This window comes from Bubalus kerabau, chromosome 15 (assembly GCF_029407905.1).
Source record: "Bubalus kerabau isolate K-KA32 ecotype Philippines breed swamp buffalo chromosome 15, PCC_UOA_SB_1v2, whole genome shotgun sequence".
NCBI lineage: Eukaryota > Metazoa > Chordata > Mammalia > Artiodactyla > Bovidae > Bubalus > Bubalus kerabau.
Window position 1 is genome coordinate 40156183 of NC_073638.1, and position 18665 is coordinate 40174847.

Sequence of the window (18665 nt, forward strand, 5' to 3'; positions counted from 1 at the left end):
TGTCAGCTTCCATAGTCTTTGATCTCTTGTCCCAGGCACTCCGCTCAGCCCTTCCTTCTAGTGGTTTTATTTGCCAAGTATCCTAGGCTCTGAGAGCTGGGAGGAACTTCAGAAGTCCCCTGGTCCCCCTCCTGCTTGATCCTCAGAGGCTCCTTGGAGGTTAGCAGGACAGATATTGTCTCCTTTCTTAGAGGAGGAAATGTTTTCAGAGGGGCTGTGCGGGGTCGTCTCTCTTTGCCCCTCCAGGCCTGCTTCCAGGCCTAGGTCCACACTTCTCTGTGCCCCAGGAGGCTGCAACAGCTGGGCTCTCCTGGGGGCCGGCAGGAGACTGGAGGACCAGAGGAGAAAGAGGGGGTGTTTACCCCCTGCTCCTCCCTGCCCAGCCTCAGTTTGGCAGTAGTGAGTAGATTCTTCCACCAAAAGCCACAGCTCCCTTTTGGCGGCCCTTTCTTGCAGCTATAGATCCTGTTGGGTCCCTGAAGGCCCTGCTCCCAGCCCTGGTGTGGCACCAGGTCCCCAGCAGTGCTTGCTTCCAGTGCTTCAGCGTCCCGAACTGCTCCCTTAGCCCCACCCCCAGCTTTGAAACTGTGACATTCTCCCTCCTTCTGAGTGGCCCTTGCATTTCTCGCAGGGACTCCTGCAAGTTAGTGCCTGACTGAGACAGAGGTGCCATGACTTGCCCAAGGTCTCTCGGCATCTCAGGAGTGGAGCTAGCTCTTGAACCTGGGTCCCAGGACTCCTTGCCTGATGATGCATCTCATGTGCTACCTGGGCCGGCCCCGTTCTGCAGCCCCAACACTTCTGTGCAAGGCTGAGCACCTTTGCATCCCATCTCTCCTATGGATTCCTGTGGTATATCCCTGCCTACCCTGGGTCACTTTGGAGGAACAGATTACTCTTGGCTCTTCTGGGTCCAGACAACATGCCCTGATTGGCCCCACCTTCTCCAAGGCTTTCATCACTGACCCAGGTGCAGTTCAGCCCTTCAGCCTAGTAGTCAGAGCCCAGACCTTGAGGCCTTTTCTGGCTCTGGACTCAGCGCTGAACTCCAGGGATTTCCCCAAAGCTTCCAGTCTGTCGAGCTCCTGGTCACTAGCTAGGTAGGTGGCCAGATTCTCCTCCCTCTGCCTGATGTTGGATATTGGAATCACGTCTGCCCATCTAAACCTTGTGTGAGCTTCAGCAGCCATACCAGTGTCGCCTCCGAGGACTGCCTCCATCATCAGCTCCAACACCTCCACTGGGGCCAAGAGCTCTATCCCTTAGAGGAGACCATAACCAGTAGCCAGATTTGGGGGCACAAATACTGACATCCTTACCCTCCACCGCTGGGGAAGGGAGCCAAAGTTGGGCTCATGATCAGCAATACTTCCTTTGGAAAATAAGCGAGATAGGAAAGGAAACAGGGGCAGAAATGCAGGGGTGTTGGGAAATGGCGAGAGGCCAATGCTCGGCTCTTAGGCTCATCAGTGTGAGTAAGATAACCTCACTGGGGCACCGAGGTGCCCTCTGTGGGCTCAGGGCCTGAAGGAGGCTGACCTTGCAGGTAGGAGCCTCATGGCCTGAGGTGCACAGGGTTGGGGTGTGTGTACAAGAGGGGCAATGCAGGGGGACCCACGGGACTGGTGGGCCTGCCCCCAGGTGTTCTGCCCATTTCCCATTCTCGCCTGCGCAGAGGTAGGTCCCCCCTTCTCTCTCCTGGCAGGTGTATCAGGGGGCTTTCATCCTTCCCCCTCCCCCACTGAACATCGTCCTGGACTTGCAGCCTGCTGCCTCCTCCGCGAGCCATGTCGCAACGATTCTGACTCAGCCTAGTTCATAGAACATGAGCGACACATTTCTGTCACCTCTGGGGACCTCCCTGAGGAGCGGCATGGGATTTGGTTTAACTCCTGACTCTACAGGTTCTGGCATTCCTGGGCTGGAAGGCCAACCTCACAGGGTCACCCTGAGGAGTAAGGGGGAACTTGATCTGCAGAAGGAGTGACTCGACACGTGGGCCACATTCGGGTCAGGATCCCGCCGAGGCCTGGAGCTCAGCCTCGCCCACAGAGGGCCTCCCTATGCCATCCTCACCCAGAGGCATCAGGAGACAGAACCCATGTGGGTCTCATATGTGTCATAAACAACCTGTTCTCACCCAGGAGCTAGCGGCACTGTGGCTAGTGCCCAGAGTCTAGGCTGGGGAGTCGTGCAGGCCTGGCTTGGAATTTGGCGCCACCATCTCTAAGCTGCAGACAGCTCATTTATAACATCTGTGAAACATGAAGCTGATGACATGTCCCTTAATGGCCTGCTGTGAAGATTAGGGGAAATGCTTATATACAGAGCACATATACAAGTGTACGGTCAGGCCACTCAAGATGGCTGTCCTCTTGCTCTTTGGACATCCCCCTGCTTGACCCACACCTGCTTCACCTCCGTCCTGCTGACACGAACACGCTTGTTCCCTGCCCCTTAGGCTGTAACAGCTCCACCTGCTAGCTTGTTAAAAGGAAAACATTTGACCTCATGCTGTTCATTAACCTGAGGGGTTGTGAGGGGCGTGCTCCTGCCGCTGGTTTCCCTGGTAGCTGATGCGCCAACCTGATGTCAGTTCCCCTGTAAGCAGTAGCCGCCTTCTCCTCCGGGTGGTGAAGACCTCTGCTGTGTCCTCCCCACCGCACATGGCGGGGTGTCGCTCTGGCCTTGCTTCAGACATGTAAGGTCTCCCTAGCCGTGAAACCACTGAGGCCTCTGTCACTGTCTCTGGACTGTTTAGTTGTCTTGAGGCTGAACAACTACAAGGCTTGCAGGCCTGTGGGGTGCAGCCCAACATCGGACATATAAGCAATTTTCATATCATCCCGTAGTGGGGTCAGAGCGTCTGGGGCCAGCTGTACTACCAGTCCATTCTGTGGCCTCTGGCAGGCTGTTTCCACGGTGGGGTGGTGGGGCTGAATGAGATTATTTCACAGTGCTCTCAGCACCCAGACCCCATGACTCTTCCTCCCCTTTCTACGCTCTGCAGATCAGCTTCCTGGGAAGCCCACTCTAAGATGGGGGACTGCCAGTGCCAGGCAGACAGGGAGTGGGGAACAAGATACACCTGCTGGGAGCACGGATCACAGGGCCAACACCTGAGAGGGAGCAGGAGCGGGTGGGGAGGAAAGCTCAACAGCGAGGCAGCTGCAACTCTCGCCAGGAGTTCTGAAGGGCTGGTTACGTGGAGACGGCATGGACAGAAACAAGGTACTGGCCTCTGTGTCACTGTGGACCAGTGCTTGGGTCCCCAGGGGAGGGCGTGTAGACTTGGACCACCTGCCTCCTTGGCTGAGGTTGATGGCGGCTTGGGAGGCAGCTGTAGGGGAAAGGGAGAGGATGTGGGGGCATGGGAGCCTGGGTTTTAATGGGGTTCTGGGTGGGCACCAGAGTATCCACAGCAAAGCACTTCCCACCCGCAGACTTTTCTAGAGGAGAGTTGGTCTGCTGGCTTCTCCGTCTCAGTCTGGCTTGGCCTTCCCCAACAGAGACGAGGCGAGTCAGTGTCTGTCCGCGAACACTTGCCCCCTGCCCGAGGCTGCCAGAAATTCTGAAGGCAAAAGCCGAAGAATTTGAAGCATTTATGACTTAGCAGGATTGTTCCCAAACTGCCAGCTTCTTGATATAGTGCCTTCTGGATTTCACTGAGGTTGCTTCTCAGGCTCTGAGAACCTGGCCAAGGGCTCGCCAGGTCTCACATTTCAGGCTGCTCTCTGGCTGCAGGGTCTGTGGGCCTCTCTCTGCAAGGATGGTTGGGTAATATGTGGGTGTTTGCAAACCTTGCTGCCTGTCCAAAGGTAAAAAGCATGGAAGCTGGTTCTAGCCTCTTCTAGAGGGTCATCTTGGCCATGCCACTTAACTCCCCCTGGGTTTGTTGGCTCATCTCCCATATGGCTTGGTGCTACCCTCAGAGCTTGGAATAGTGGCTTTTCCAGAAGAGAACAATTGTGGAACAAGACACTCTCTTCTAGTAGATGTTTCCTTCTCTCAAGCTTGGTTGGTGGTTACTCTCTTATGGATTCTACCTCCTGCCCCTACTCCCAGTTGCAGTTTATTGGCTCCAGGAGTGGGCTTCTGACCTAAACAGGGGCAGCGATTAGCATTCAGGCACCTATTGGAGCTTTGTGTGGGTTTCCAAGCGGTAAAGTCTGTACAGCATTGCGTTGGCAAATAGCTTTCCTTTCCTCCCTTGCTCCCACTCCACGGCAGACATCACTGGTCAGCCTAAGGAGGAAGAGTGCGGGCTCGATTAGTCACGTCTGCCATAGGAATGTGAGAAACAGAGTGAGCAGGCTGCTACTGGCTGGCCCTGGTCCTGCACGTGTCGGAATGAGAGCAATAAGAACTTCATACCTACCCCGGCATTCTCAGCTCTACACAGTGTCCACAGTCACACTCATTCAGTCCTCTCGACAAGTGCTGGGTTATACTGTGGTCCTGCTTGGCCTGGGATGGTTACTATCGTAGCTGGAACACAGCTTCAGGAGGGAGCCCTGAAGAGGGTGAGGTGGGAAGCTGGCACCTTCCGAGTCAGGCAAACAGAACCAAGCCCGATACTTTGTGTGACAAGCCCCGCCTCCCCTTGCACCTTTCTACAGAAAAAGAGCCTTAGAGAGGTCAAGTGACTCACCCGATGAAACACAGCTAGCAAAGGCCAGGGCTTGAACCCAGGTCTTTTGCTCTAAATAGACGTTTTCAGGGGTTCTAGCTGTACCTAATGGTTGTACCCTCTTTCCTGGGTTAGTTGTGGGTCTTTGTAAGTTGACTCCCTGTGTCATTGGGAAATCTAAAGGAAGGAGAAGATGGCTGCTGTGTATGGCTTGCTTGCTTTCTCTTGGAAATCCGTTCTGAAGTGTGATCTCATAGTTTTTGCAAATATGCATCGATGCGGCACCTTAAACTTTTTGAACTACATTTATCTGGAGGCCAGTGTGAGTAATCCTGGATCATGGCGGGAGGAAGCAGAGACTTTCGGCGGAGCCATTCACGCTTGAACGCAGGCCCTGCCAGTGGAGCCGTGGTCCGAGCAGGGAGTCTGGGCGGGGCCTGGACTTTGAGCCAGGATGCCTGTCATCACATTTCTTTAGTTTCCCACCGCTGGGTCCTGGGTCCACTGATATGCCTAGCCACAGACACAGGAGCCAACTCCCTGACTGGGGAGTTCGGGAAGGAAGACTGGAGAGGGTGGGGGTAGGGTTCAAGGCAGACAGCAGCTCAACAGCCCTGGAAAGGTTGGGTTTTTCAAGACCCAGTGTCTGGCTAGAGCGCCTGGGCACTCTGATGGCAGCTCTCTTGTCCCGGCTCTCGTCCCCCTCACAGGCTTACGCGCCTGTCTTTTAAAACTTGTTTAGTCAGTTATTTTTAGCTGCACTGGGTCTTCATTGCTGCATGTGGGCTTCCTCTAGTTGCCACCAACAGTGGCTACCCTTTGTTCCCGTGAGGGGGCTTCTCACTGTGGTGGCTTCTCTTGTTGCAGAGCACAGGTTCTAGGCATAGCGGTTGCAGCACGCAGGCTCAGAGGTTGTGGTACACGGGCTTAGTTGTTCCGCAACACGTGGAATCTTACCAGACCAGGAATTGACCACATGTCCCCTGCATTGGCAGGTGGATTCTTAATCACTGAGCCACCAGGAAAGTCCTTAAGTTCCAGTCTTGACCCCTCCCTACATTGCCATTCCCCAGTGGAGCTCAGAAGGCTAGTTGGGCAGCCCCTCGGTGATCTCAAGCCTTGTTTACTGCCAGGGCTCAGCCCTACCTGCTGGAGTCCTTCTGCCTGTATACCTGTCTGGACTGTGGAACCTGTGTGAGTCACACCTGTGGGGCCTCAGCAGGTCTGGCTGCTGGTCCTGGGCCTGGCCATTGTCAGCAGCCTCAGCCTGCCCAGACTCAGGCCCTTCTCTCCCTCCAGCCACATCCCTTGCACTCAACCTGTCTCCTGCTTTCTGCCCAAAGTTGCACAGCCTCCCCTAGTTGCTACTCCAGGGCAATGACAGGCCATGTCTTTGGAATGGGAGTGAGACTCCTTCAGACTTTTATGCCTGCACCCCTTCTCAGAGCATCCCAGTAACCAAGTATTTGGCAGAAAAGACAGAACATACCATCAAAATAACACCTTTGGAGTTTTGTTAAACCTCTCCTCACCCTAGGTTTCCCTGGTGCCTCAGATGGTAGAGAATCTGCCTGCAATGCAGGAGACCCAGGTTCAATCCCTGGGTTGGGAAGATCCCCTGGAGAAGGAAATGGCAACCCACTCCAGTATTCTTGCCTGGAGAATCCCATGGACAGAGGAGCCTGGGGGCTACAGTCCATGGGGTTGCAAAAGAATCGGACATGACTGAGTGACTAACACTTTCACTTTCTCTTCACCCAATTATAAAGTTTCTTATAGTCAGTTAAGGAAAGCCCCACCATTCCTCCTTTGCCAATCAAATGAGGAAATACATAAAATGAAGCCAAGAATAAATATAGTATTTAAGATGATCCACAGTTAAAGTCAAGCCCCACATTGCTCTCTTTTTAAAGATTTTTATTTATCTTTGGCTGCACTGAGTCTTGACTGCTGCGAGTGGGCTTTCTCTAGTTGCATGAGAGGGGGCTACTCTTGGTCATGGTGCATGGATTTCCATTGCGGGGGCTTCTCTTGTGGAGCACAGGCTCTAGGCGTGCCGCTTCAGTAATTGCAGTGTGTGGGCTCAGTGATTGTGACACATGGGCTTAGTTGCTTCACAGCATGTGGAATCTTCCCAGACCAGGGATTGAAACTGCGTCCCCTGCATTGCCAGGAGGATTCTTATCCACTGCACCTCCAGGGAAGTCCCTGATCCCTGTTTCTAGCTCGTGTGGCCTGGCTTGGCCAGGATTATAAGAATATGGAGGCAGCAGGGAATTGTGGAAAGAATGAGATTTCAGTCAGAGCTGGGTTTGAGTCCCAGCTGGTGAACCTCTGTGGACACCGTTTTCTCTTCTGTAAAATAGGGATAACTGTAGTTCCTACCTGAGAGTTTGCTGAGATGTCTGCAGGAGCCAACCCTATGCTTGGCACATAGTCAGAGTCCAGCAGGAGTTTATTTAAAGTCTTTGCTTTACAGCTGCAACTCATCACTGATTCATGGCCTCCTGAGCAGAAAGGGGCTGGAAGCTTAGCTTTCACAAGAGGCAGCATCTGTCCCTGGCAACACCCTTGGCTATAGCAAAGCACAGGTTACGTATGACACAACCAAAGGGGGGTCTGGTCCCAGAGACAGAGGGAATAGCAGGGATAGCAGGTGGAGAGGGACAAGACTGAGCAGAAGCATGGGAGATGCAGCCCAGGTCCATGTTGGGTCTGGAGTATATACTCAGGGGGAGGAGACATGTCTACTTTGTTCTCTGTGGTGTTCTTTGCCTAGGACTGTGTCTGGAGGCATAGGTAAGGTCTAAATATTTATTGAACGAGTAAAGAATAAATCGATGAATGAACAACCTTATCGGTCAGAGCCTGGTTGTTGCAGGAATTCCATTTAAAAACAAGGACAAGGAGAACAGCTGCTGGCAGGAAACGAAGGTTGTCCGGCAACAGATGGGTCTGTCTGGATGTAAAGAGTTAGTGATTGGTCAGGTGGTATAGAACCAGGTTCTGGGGACATTGAGTGGGCAAAGGGGTTTTGGTGTGTGGACAGTGGAAACCACTAATGTTTTTGGAGTTCTAGGTGAGAACCCGAGCTTTGGAGCCAGGCTGCCCGGGCTCAGAGCCCAGCTCTGTCGCTGGCGAGGCATGTGACCTGTGTCAAGTCACTAAATCTCTCCGTGCCTTTATTTTTCTTCCTGTAAAATAAGGATGATGATAGTACCCACCTCACAGGGTTGTTGAGAGGGTTAAGTGAGAAGATTTGTATAAAGTACGTACTGTAAGTTCTCAAGAAGCACCTCTGTTCATTTTGTTTGACAAGGTGTAAGATTATCTGAGCTGTGTTTCAAGAAGTTTAAGCAGGGAACATGCACAAGATGGAATAGCCCAAAGGGAAACTATTTCAGAGGCCATTTCATGTCCAGGTGTGAGAGGATGGAGTCTGTCTGAGTCAGGGAAATCACCGAGTGCCTGAAGAGGAAGGGAATCAGTGCAAGACAGGCGGTTCATGAAGAGATTATTAACAACTGATTGGCTAAAGCAGTGTGGGGAGCAGAAAATTCAGAGCATGCGCATCTGAGAACAAGGATTCTTGGGAAGAAGAAGCCACTTCTGCAAGAGACAGGGATGTCTAAAGGAGAAGCCGGTGTAGGAAGGATAAAAATTCAGTTTGGGGTGTGCCAAGTTATACGTGGGCTACTCCATTCAAAAGGAGATGTTATAAAGCTGGAAATGCCCAACTGGCAGGGTGAGACGTCGGGGCTGGGGGAGAGCAGGCACAGGTGGCGGCCACAGAGAGACCTAAGGAAAGAATTGTGGAGGTGCCTCCAGGGGGCAGTCACAATCGGGGGCTGGGGCAAGGAAGACGGAACCTGGGAGCAGACAGAGCAGCAGCCAGAGTGTGGGAGGGAAGCAGACGAACACAGCGCCTCTGAAACCTTGGCAGCTGAGTTTCTGGAAAGAAGTGATGGACAGCAAGGTCAGATGCTCCACAGCCAGGGAAATAAGGGCTGGGTTAGCCTGATAGATGTAGTGATGACCACTGAGAGCAGTTTCAGCTTCTTGAAAACTAGTGGTAGGTTTTAGGAATTTCTAAAAAGAAAGGAAGGAAATGGGATCAGTATGGATCTGTAGACTTTCAGGGAACATCTTAAGGAAAAGAATGGGGGGAAAATGGAATCTCAGGGAGGACTGACACAAACACAGGTATTTTTCATCCTAGAAACAGGCATGGTTTGGAGTAAAAGTCAAGATACTGGAGGAGGGAGGCTTGAGTTTGTAGGAGAATGAGGGAGCTGGTCTTGGATGAGGCAGGTGAAGGTAGGGGCAGCCTGGAAATTGAGATGGGAAGAAGTGAGAGGCAGCGAGAAGTTGATGTTATGGGAAGAACATGACACATACAGCTTTGATTTCTTAGTGAAGAAAGGGATGGAGACTTAAAGGGGGAGGAAGTGGGAGAGTGGCCTGGGGAAAAGGTAGGAACAGGTGTTTGGGGAGGTGAAGGTAATTCACACGAGTTGAGAGGAGACGTGCAGAAGCCAGGGATCACCCAATGGCAAGTGAAGATGCCCCCAAGAGTGACCAGTTGCTGGTGAATGTTCACTCTGATTTTTTTGCAGCAGTTTTGTGCTGGGGTTTAAGACCAGCAATGCCTCTCGACGGGGCTGAACAAAGGGTGATTTGGAGTGGAGAGAGAGCTTTGGGTGCAGTGACACAGTCAAAACGTCTTGCAGTTAAAACATCAGGCTGGACTTTGGGCTCCTTGCTGGCTAGTTGGAATTTGTGGAATGAAGTGATTTCCCAACAAAAAGCAAGACTTTAGAAAAATGTTCCTAAGTCTCCATTTGGCTTTCGGGTGAGTTGTGTGGATTTTTTGAAGCACCAAATCTGTATGGAAGATGAAATTGCTGATCCTGGGGGCGAATGCCACTAAGGATTACATGGCAGCTGGGGTATTTTATGGGAGAAGCTAACTAGGGACCCTCAAAGGCGTCTGTCCTGCCTCATCACTGAATTATCTCAAATGAGCTGCATTTGTCACCCCCATTAGGATGGAGGACTCCATCTGGACAGGGATCCTGTACTCTCGGATCCCATTCTCTGCATAGAATGGGGCTGACCCCAGAGCAGGCATTTCACAAATATCCTCTAACTTGATCACATTCTGATCATGTGCAGTTTGGGGACTTGTTCCAGGGTATTTGGTGTTTTGTTCATCAGTACGAGGGCAGGCGACTCAGGAAGTGTGGGCTCAGGTACTGAACGGAGGATGCAATCAGTGCCCCTCCCTGCAATGTGCACTCATCACCTAGAGACTCACAACATGGAGGAGATGCAGCATCCATGGCCTGAGTGCCTAGCTTAGCACATGCTCACTGGGGACTGTCTTATTATCTATTATTTCAAGCCAAATGTCTCCTGTTCCATAAGAGTATATTCTCCAGTATTGTGGCAATTAAGGAGCGACTGGATGTCGTCTGAAGCTTGAGTGAAGAAAGCCTTCCAGGAGCTGCTTTTCAGAAACACTGGCAAATGTTTGCTATGGGCAACACTGTGTTTCTAAAGGGCAGGTGGTGAGGCCATTGTCAGGGTTTCCAGGAAGACACATAAGAGCCTGAGCATCGTGCAGTCCTAATCCTAGCTCCCAGACTGAGCAAATGTGTAGCTGATTAAATATTTATCTATTGTCCTGTCCACCTCAATAAAACAGGGCACTCTTTAAAGTGGTTGCCTTAATGACGTTTGTGTGTCTTGGAATGCCACCCCAGGGCAAATAAACGACATCTGAAAATGTGAAAACATGAAAATCAATAACAAGAAATGAAAAGTTCATTTCACTGATAAAACATCGTTTATCTTAATCATTGGGGCTTCTCAGAAATTCCTAAGTGCCCTTTTAAATGCCAGCATCAAGGCTAGTGCCCACAGTGTGCAGAGGGGAGTCGAGGCAAGAATCCTGATTGCTTGGGCCAGGGAGCCGGCTAAGGAGAAGTTTGCTTGTGGGGCAGGTACCCACTGGGCTGGTTTCCAACCAAGGAGCTCCCAAGTGGGGGTGTCTTCTAATATTTCTGGTATTTCACTTCCAATGAAAATAATATACTACTTTCCTATGAAAGATATTTCACAAGACCCTAACTGTGCAGCATAAGTGACCCACTTTTGGTAGGCCTTATGTAATAATAATAATTCATGCTGATTAATAATAATTGGGAAAATGAAATTATTACTCCACTTCCAGGAACCCTATACCTTGCCCTGTGCCCGGGCTGCAGAACAGTGTTCCCATTCCCCACATTGAACCCGAATAGGGATGAGATAGTACAAGTCCTCTGGTAAGCAGGTTGGAGGCGCTGGTCCCCAGGGCACAGCTTTCTGGCTGGTAGGCGCTCCTTTGCTTTGCTTTACATGTGCAGCCTCATCCAGCCTTCTGGTTTCCTTGTGTGTGTGTTCAGTCATGTCCGACTATTTGCAACCCCATGGACTGTACCCCACCAGGCTCTTCTGTCCATGGAATTTTTCAGGCAAGAATAACTGGAAATCCTGCTCCAGGGGATCTTCCTGATCCAGGGATCGAAACAGCATCTCTTGGGTCTCCTGCATTGGCAGGCGGTTTCTTTACCACTCCACCACTTGGGAAGCCCCCTTTGGTTCTTTAGCTCGTCTCATAAGACCCAAATGTAGAGAGGACGGGGATGCCTGAGAGCTCCTTGGATCCCTGCAGGAGGGTACAGTATTAGGAGCGCCCAGCAGGCCTTGCCTTTGGATAGCACACCCAGGCTTCCTATGCAGGCTTGAGACCAGACTAGCGTGGGGCGGGGCAGAAGCTGGAGCTCCTCTCCTGGGCCCTTTGCTCTCCAGCCACAACCATGGTAAGGAGATGGGAAGGGCAGTCCATATTACTGACATAGGTTTCTCCAGTTTTCCCACCCAGTGGCCGGAAGGCTTTTTAAAAAACATACATTGCTTCCCATTTTTCCTATGATAGAATCTGTAATCCTTTTATCTGACACCTCTTCTCCCCTCTAACTCTGTACTCGAGCCATCCTGACTTCCTACCAGTTTGTTCAGGGAACTGAGTCTTCTCCTAGCTGGGATCCTGTTCTTAATATTCTTTACTTGAATAGCTCAGCGATTCTGGTGTCACTTTATTTTTATTTATTAGAATGTCTTTTTAAAAAAATGTTTTTTTAATTTGGCTGTGTCGGATCTTCGTTGCATCACGTGGGATCTTTTGTTGTGATGCACGGACTCTAGTTGGGGCACGTGGGCTCAGTAGTTATGCACACAGGCTTAGCTGCTTCTTGGCATGTGGGATCTTTGTTCCCCGGCCAGGGATCCAACCTGTGTTCCTTGCTTCGTAAGGTGGATTCTTAACCTTTGGATCACCAGGAAACTCCCTCAGGTGTCACTTTAAAATATTACTTTGCCAGGGACCTCTCTTGACCTCAAAATCTAAATGAGACCTCCTTCAAAGTTTTATGTACTTCTCCACAGAGGTCATCTCAATTTGTCAGTACCTTTAATTTGTGATTATTTTTAAGCTCTATGAGTGAGCCTTGATGGCCACTGGTCACAGTTCACCTAATGCATCGTAGACACTCAATACATACTTCTAGACCATGTGGCCTAAGGGCTAAATGAATGGATGAGTTCCACAGAGTACTCAGCCTGCAAATTCTTCAGGGACCAAATAAGTCCCGTGGTCAAGCACGATTGGGATGCCCTCTTCTGGTCTCCCCTTAGAGAGTCATAATCTTCATTAGTGCAAGGAACACTGAGTCAGGCTCCAATGAGAAAAAAAAAAAAAAAAGCAAAAAATAAAACCCAAACCATAGAAAGGTAGTTTAATTTTCTTTGGCCTCTTGTTTTCTCAACTCAAGGGTAACATTTTTCACCTCACATCTATTTACATCCTACAGAATGTACTTTTAAAAGATGCTTCAGCGGTGCTTCCTGCCTGGGAAATCTGCAAATCTCAAAAGATTGTCGAGCGTGGGGTGGGGACTGGGCATCCTCCATTGAGCACCCTCATGGTGCCTGGCTAGCATCATGAACACATGTGCAAACACTACCAGAGCGAAGTATCGGGCATGAGCAAATCTTGTAGCTAGCCTGGGTTTATATTTTTTAGGAAAGAGAGAGGAAAAAACAGTCAAAATTCACTGTGTGCAGATAGAATCTTTGCAGTTATAACAGTGAGCAGCTCCTACATTGGTCTTTTACTGGAACCTGAATCTACAAGTGTTAGGAAGCTGATCAGTCCGCCAACCACCCAGTAATTGCATCTCAATTTAGTCTTCTCGTTCTCAGTATTTGCAGCAACTCTCGAATTTTCCAACGGATATAAGCGAAGTTTGGGCGGGGGTGGAGATTGCATGCAATATTAGCATTAACGGAGGTTTCAGAACACACCCTTTTGGCATCTTTAGTATGTTGTATGTAGGTAGAGTTCTTGAGGTGGGGTTGTAATTAAGTGCAGTGGATCTGAAATTATTTTTGATCAGCCCCTACTTAGGGCAAAACTGCTTGACTTACCGACTCCATCTAGTCTCATTTTCCACTGGAAAAATAAATTAATGATAATTTAGGGGGAGTGGATTATGTATACATTTGTTCTAGCACTGGAGTATGGATGATTCATATTTGAACCACAATGTATACATGTCTGAGAATCAAGTTATTGGTAAATTACAGCCCAGGGATACTGTTGATGCAAATAAGCTTCAGTGTACTCTGTTGGGTTAACCAGGAAAACCACAACAAAATAAACTGATAATGATAAAGCTAAGCTAACTGTAATTCATAATTAAAAAGTACCAAGAGCAGCAATTGCAAATAGCAACCAACTCAAGACAACATTGATGATGTGCTGATAAAGAGTCCTTCTCCCAGACTTTGGAAATGTCAGCTCTGTGCCTGCACATGTGAAGTTGGAGCCTTCGCATAGAGTAGACGGGCTCTGCATGGGTGGCTGGGCTTGTAGCAGGATACTGTGGCTACTCAGTAACTTTTAGTATTTTCTGAGTCAATTACAAATTAGTAGCCCTAGTAATATGTACAACTACAAGCTTAATCAAACTGTACACCATTTACCATAATGATCCAAAAGAGGCCTTTAAGAAATAAATTCAGTTGAGGACACAAGGGAATGTTTCTGGTAATGTCCTCTCCACCCCCACTCCAGTAGGTCCCAGTCTTGACTGTTTAGAACATTACCTCCTTCTGGTGGGGCTTTCATTTTCTAGCTCATACAGAGCAGGGATGTGCATCTGGCTTTATAAAGTACTCATATTCTCAGTTTCCACTCCAGTATTCTTGCTTGGAAAATCCCATGGACGGAGGAGCCTGGTAGGCTACAGTCCATGGGGTCGCAAAGAGTCGGACACAACTGAGCGACTTCACTTTCACTTTCATACATATATAAGTAGCTCAGACGGTAAAGCGTTTGTCTACAATGCGGGAGACCTGGGTTCGATCCTTGGGTAGGGAAGATTCCCTGGAGAAGGAAATGGCAACCCACTCCAGTACTCTTGCCTGGAAAATTCCATAGACGGAGGAGCATGATGCAGGCTACTGTCCATGGGGTCGCATAGAGTCGGGCATGACTAAGCGACTTCACTTCACTTCATAGTCTCAGTTTAATGAGAGTTTTAATACCCAGCACAAAATAATCTCTAAGATAGAACATTAAATGGAAAAAAGCAGTGTGCATGATAGTATGTATAATATGCTATTTATGCTTAAAATAGTCTTATATATGTTGACAGACATGTATATACTTTATATTGTTGGGGTATCTGGAAGCAAATACTAGAAACAATAGTTGCCTCTGGAGACAGGTATTGTCTGCTGGGAAAAAAGGAGGGAGGAAGACTGGGTTTTTCACTAGATATCCATTCATGCTTTTTGAATTTTGCACAATTTACACATTAACTATTAAAAATATGAAAGAATCTAAATTTAGAAAAGAGGAAAAAAGGATCCAGTGAGGCTACAGAGACTTGATTTTTGCCTCAGCTTTTTTTTTCTCTTTTAAAAGAGACAAAGGTTACATTTGGTTTATTTGTTTTCTGATGCCTTTTACCCCCCTTCAAAAACAGTCATGTATTAGGCACGAGGTTCCATAAGGTAAAGAAAAACCTCTAAATGAGATGGCAGGGTTATAAAACCAGGCCCAAGCCCTGGAATTTAGAGTAAGGTAAAGACCTTGGTCTCAAAACACCATTTTCTGACAGATTGGACCTACTATTAAAAGAATTTCCAAGTGTTCTGATGTGTTTTCATATAGTACATATGTAAAATACAAAAAGGAGTGCTCTTCATAAGTCACTTGTCCACTGTCCATTTGCAGCTTGAATATAAGAAAAAAGCACAACATGGAGACAAAATTCATATAGCAAAGCACATTTAAATGAGTTCATTTCTCTTTTTTCATCTGCCTTAGTATTGCTCAAGGAGACAAAGTAATTATTTATGCTGAATTGCTATCAGGAATTTAAAAAAGAGCAAACAGAGATAGTACTGTATTTAGTGTTTCTTAATGACAAATGAATTATTTCACTAATTATGTAAAAAAAGATTGTATTCTTTTACACAGATTGACACAAGAGAGTACATTTTCTTTGCATCTTAAATGCTGAATAATACTTCTTAGAGTGAAATCTCTCCAGAAATAAGTAGTATATTGAAATTATATGGGTTTTGAGTGACTGCGAGACTATAGAGTAAGAATTGATGAAAAGCAGGAAGGAATGTTTGGACACGACGGAAGGCCTCCCTCTGGGTGGTGTAGATAGAGATCACGATCAATTCCTCAAATCAGAGAGGGGCTTTGTGCAACTGGGCCTCAAGTAGTACTAAAGTAGGCACAGACATCCAGAGGTGGGGATACAGGCTGGTGTCCACCTAGCATACTTCAGAAAATTCTATAATGAAGATATATCAGTACAAGTTATTACCTGTCCCAAGGCTTTGGTCAACTTAGAGTACAAATGTTAAATACCACAAGCCACATCCCTCAGTCTGAGGATGTCCCCCTGTATGCTAAGTGTGCAAGTATTTGCCCCACGCTTCTTGTCCTCCTAGTCACCCCCCTTCAGCCCCTTTCCTATCCCAGGCCCTTCAGGCTGAGACAACTTGAGCCCTGTATTCCAAACTTGGGTTCATGTAGAGGGGATCCATGTAACCACAAGCCTGCGGGTAACCCACGCAAGGAAACCTACTCAGATTGGGTCTAAATAACTTGCATTTTTGCTTGCCTGAATTAGCCAGTAATTGCATGTGGGTAGACTTCGCCAGAAATGGTCTAAATGATCAATTAGAGGGCAAAAAGGAGTTCCTTTCTTTAAAGCTCAAGAGTCCCTGTTGAAGAGCCCTGCTTCCCAAGCCCTGCTCGCATGGGCCTGTGCCCAGCTCTCTGCGGTGCCTGGGTATATTGTACATTTGCCTAACGATAATGAATCAAGGACTTATTTTGTAGGAAAATATAGGGCACTTCCATTACATGCAATCAGGCAAAAAGGCTGCAAAATGTGCCACTCCATTAATTTCAAACAGAATCCTTTCCAAATGTCACCCTGAAACTAGAATAAGGGGTTATTACAAATCTGAAGGAATTAAGAGTAATTTTCATCTGTACAAAGGAGTTGAGGGATACAGCTCCTGCCACACACACACTATTAATTGGGCTAAATTCGATTTGCCAATTTCAGTGTGAACCACTGAGTCCTGACCTAGCCTGCCTGGTGCTGAGATCAGGGGTCCTATCTTCTTGGAGGGCGCAGGTGCACATGCATGCATATACAGACATGTAAACGCAAGTACAGAATGTACAGAGAATGTAACATAATGGGCTAGTTATTAACGAATATGTTCTTCAAAGAAGCAAAACAAACGGCAGCTTCTAGCAAGTCACGTAACCTCTCTGAGCCTCAGTTTCCTTATCTGTAAAAGGGGATGATAACATCTTTTTCAGTGGGAGTCATGAGTATTCACAAGTTGGAGTAGGTCAGAGCACTTAGCATGGTGCCCAGCCCATAGGTTACACCCATTAAATGGTAACTCTTATCTTTGTTTTCATCTTGTGAGGGTGGGTAGGTGGGTGGATGGGCTCTTGTGCCTAAGCCGGTTCCAGATTACACAGAAGGAAATCTGGACCTGGTACCAGGATGGGACAACCTTCACAGCCATTGTGGGGTCAGCCTCAGAGCCTAGGAGGTCAGGTCAGCCCACTGAGGTCATTTCCTTCCTGATCTCAGTTCCCACTATCTCGGAGAAAAGAGCAGCTGGACTTGGAGGAGAGCACAGAGCAGGAGACAGGAGTAAGCAGGATAAGGCGCTTCCGGGGATGGTCCAGTCTGACCCTCACTCCACGTTCCGGTACTTGGTGAAGAGGTTGTACAACACTCGCAGGGTAGATTTCAGGTCACAGTTGACGATGTCTGCATAGGAAACAAAACAAAAAACACATTTCTTCAGTGGTGCCCAAATTGGCATTGGTTGTCCCCTTCCTCCTGCCACCCACCATGGGTGCCCAGCATGGTCCCAGGGGAGTGGTGTGCTCCTGAAGAGCCACCTCCCTGTCCTGCTAGGACAGAAGAGCAGCCCCACAAGCCAACCAGGGTCAGGTGGGCATTGAAGGATGGGAGGGCTATGCAGCAAGACTTCAGAGCAGGGGGCAGTGAGGGGCAGAGGTGCTGGGGTGTGGGTGTTGCACCTCTCACTGAAAGACAGCGGGCTCCAGGGCACGCAGCCTTTGCCCTGGAATCAGCATCTCAGGTGCGAGGAACCTGACCTGACTCTGTCCATGGTCTCACCTGTGTCTGGGGGCCCCTCTGCCTTTACCCTGCACCACAGAGCCAGCTGTGAGTGGTGGAAAGGAGGGGATAGCCTGGGGCTACAGTGGGGGATGAGGTGGTGGCTTACGACTAAGCCACCTCTCCTTTAAGAAGGGAGGGCGGGCCCCTAGATGGCATAGGAGCCCACCTGGCAGGGAATACTGGGTAGACAGGTGTCATCTGAAAGATTAAGGACAGAGCAAGGTGGCCAGGTTTGAGACTGGGAGCTGGACTCTATTATCAGGAGAATTCCACTGAGGGTCCTGAGCTTTCATGCAACCACTTCCTCCCCCCTCACTTCCCCTGTCCCCTCTCTCTGTTCCTCTCTCCACTGGTCACTTTCTCTGGCTGCCTCACTAACCCTCTGCTGACGCTGACTTCTCCACCTTCTCCCCACGAGGCTCTGCTCTGGCCCCTCTGCACTCATGACCCTGCTGGAGAGCCTTCCCTGAAGAACCAGCTTAGAGAAAATGTAAAACAGGAACTCTTTGCCTACTATAGGGCTACATGCTTGTGTGTGCTCTGTCGCTTCAGTTGTGTCCAAGTCTTTGCGACCCTGTGGACTGTAGTCTGCCAGGCTCCTCTGTCCATGGAACTGTCCAGGCAAGAATACTGGAGTAGGTATTGCTATGCCCTCCTCCAGGTGATCTTCCTGACCTGGGATGAAACCCATGTCTCTTGCATCTCCTGCATTGCAGGTGGATTCTTTCCCCACTGAGCCACCTGGGAAGCCCATATAGAGTTACAAACTGTGGTAATTATAAGGAAAAGTTAAAAAAAGAAAAAGGTGAAAGCCTAATGACTATACAAGGCGGGAGAGTTGAGGTTGAGGATTACATAAGTCGAAAAAGGGCAAGTGGAGGGAAATTTCAGGAGCCGGGGTGGCTGTTTCCCTTGAACTGGGTGCTAGTTACAGGTGGCTCGTAGAATATTTCACTAACCCACACTTTTATGTGCCACTCTTTATGCGATATTTTTCATAGTAAAAGTTATTAGAAAAAAAAACCTAACTGTGCAGAACGTCAGATGAAGTAAATGATGTCAGAGAATAGAAAATAATAAATGCTCTAGGATTCAAAAGTGGGAGAGAGGAGGCTGAGCTGCTGTGAGAGAAGGGTTAGGGGACAAGGTCAGGGCTCCCGCAGTGGCCTGGTAAATAGGAACGGGGATTATTCAGGACCAGCAGAGTGGGGAGCGGGGGT

The 18665-nt window shown here is 48.8% G+C and overlaps 2 protein-coding genes and 1 long non-coding RNA gene across 18 annotated transcripts in view; 1 reads left to right on the forward strand and 2 right to left on the reverse strand.

Annotated features, from left to right (window-relative positions):
• Nucleotides 1–1565: 1565 nt before the first annotated feature.
• The window catches only part of LOC129628937 (uncharacterized), a 46534-nt gene continuing 29434 nt past the window's right edge, over nucleotides 1566–18665 (forward strand). For 2 of the 14 annotated variants that reach the window (XR_008703003.1, XR_008703009.1), the window contains exons 1-3: nucleotides 1573–2701; nucleotides 3011–3231; nucleotides 9247–9482. Coding sequence is in view for 5 of the 14 variants with exons in the window: in XM_055548612.1 (XP_055404587.1) it covers nucleotides 2577–2701; nucleotides 3011–3231; nucleotides 3510–3613 (450 nt within the window). In the remaining 9 variants the exon portion in view is untranslated. Of the gene's footprint in view, nucleotides 2702–3010; nucleotides 3232–3509; nucleotides 4218–9246; nucleotides 9483–18665 lie in introns of those variants that run through there. The other 12 variants (XR_008703008.1, XR_008703004.1, XR_008703006.1 and 9 more) reach the window with 12 other exon arrangements.
• LOC129628938 (uncharacterized) lies at nucleotides 3394–4843 on the reverse strand. The gene is made up of 2 exons (XR_008703012.1): nucleotides 4379–4843; nucleotides 3394–4245 (listed from the first exon to the last, which is right to left on the reverse strand). It is a non-coding gene; the product is annotated as an uncharacterized LOC129628938 (long non-coding RNA).
• Nucleotides 14258–18665, reverse strand: part of PARVA (parvin alpha) — a 181290-nt gene continuing 176882 nt past the window's right edge. For all 3 annotated transcript variants that reach the window (XM_055548607.1, XM_055548602.1, XM_055548606.1), the window contains one exon: nucleotides 14258–17067. In XM_055548607.1, the coding sequence (XP_055404582.1) occupies nucleotides 16991–17067 (77 nt within the window). In that variant the 3' untranslated portion in view covers nucleotides 14258–16990. The remainder of the gene's footprint in view (nucleotides 17068–18665) is intronic.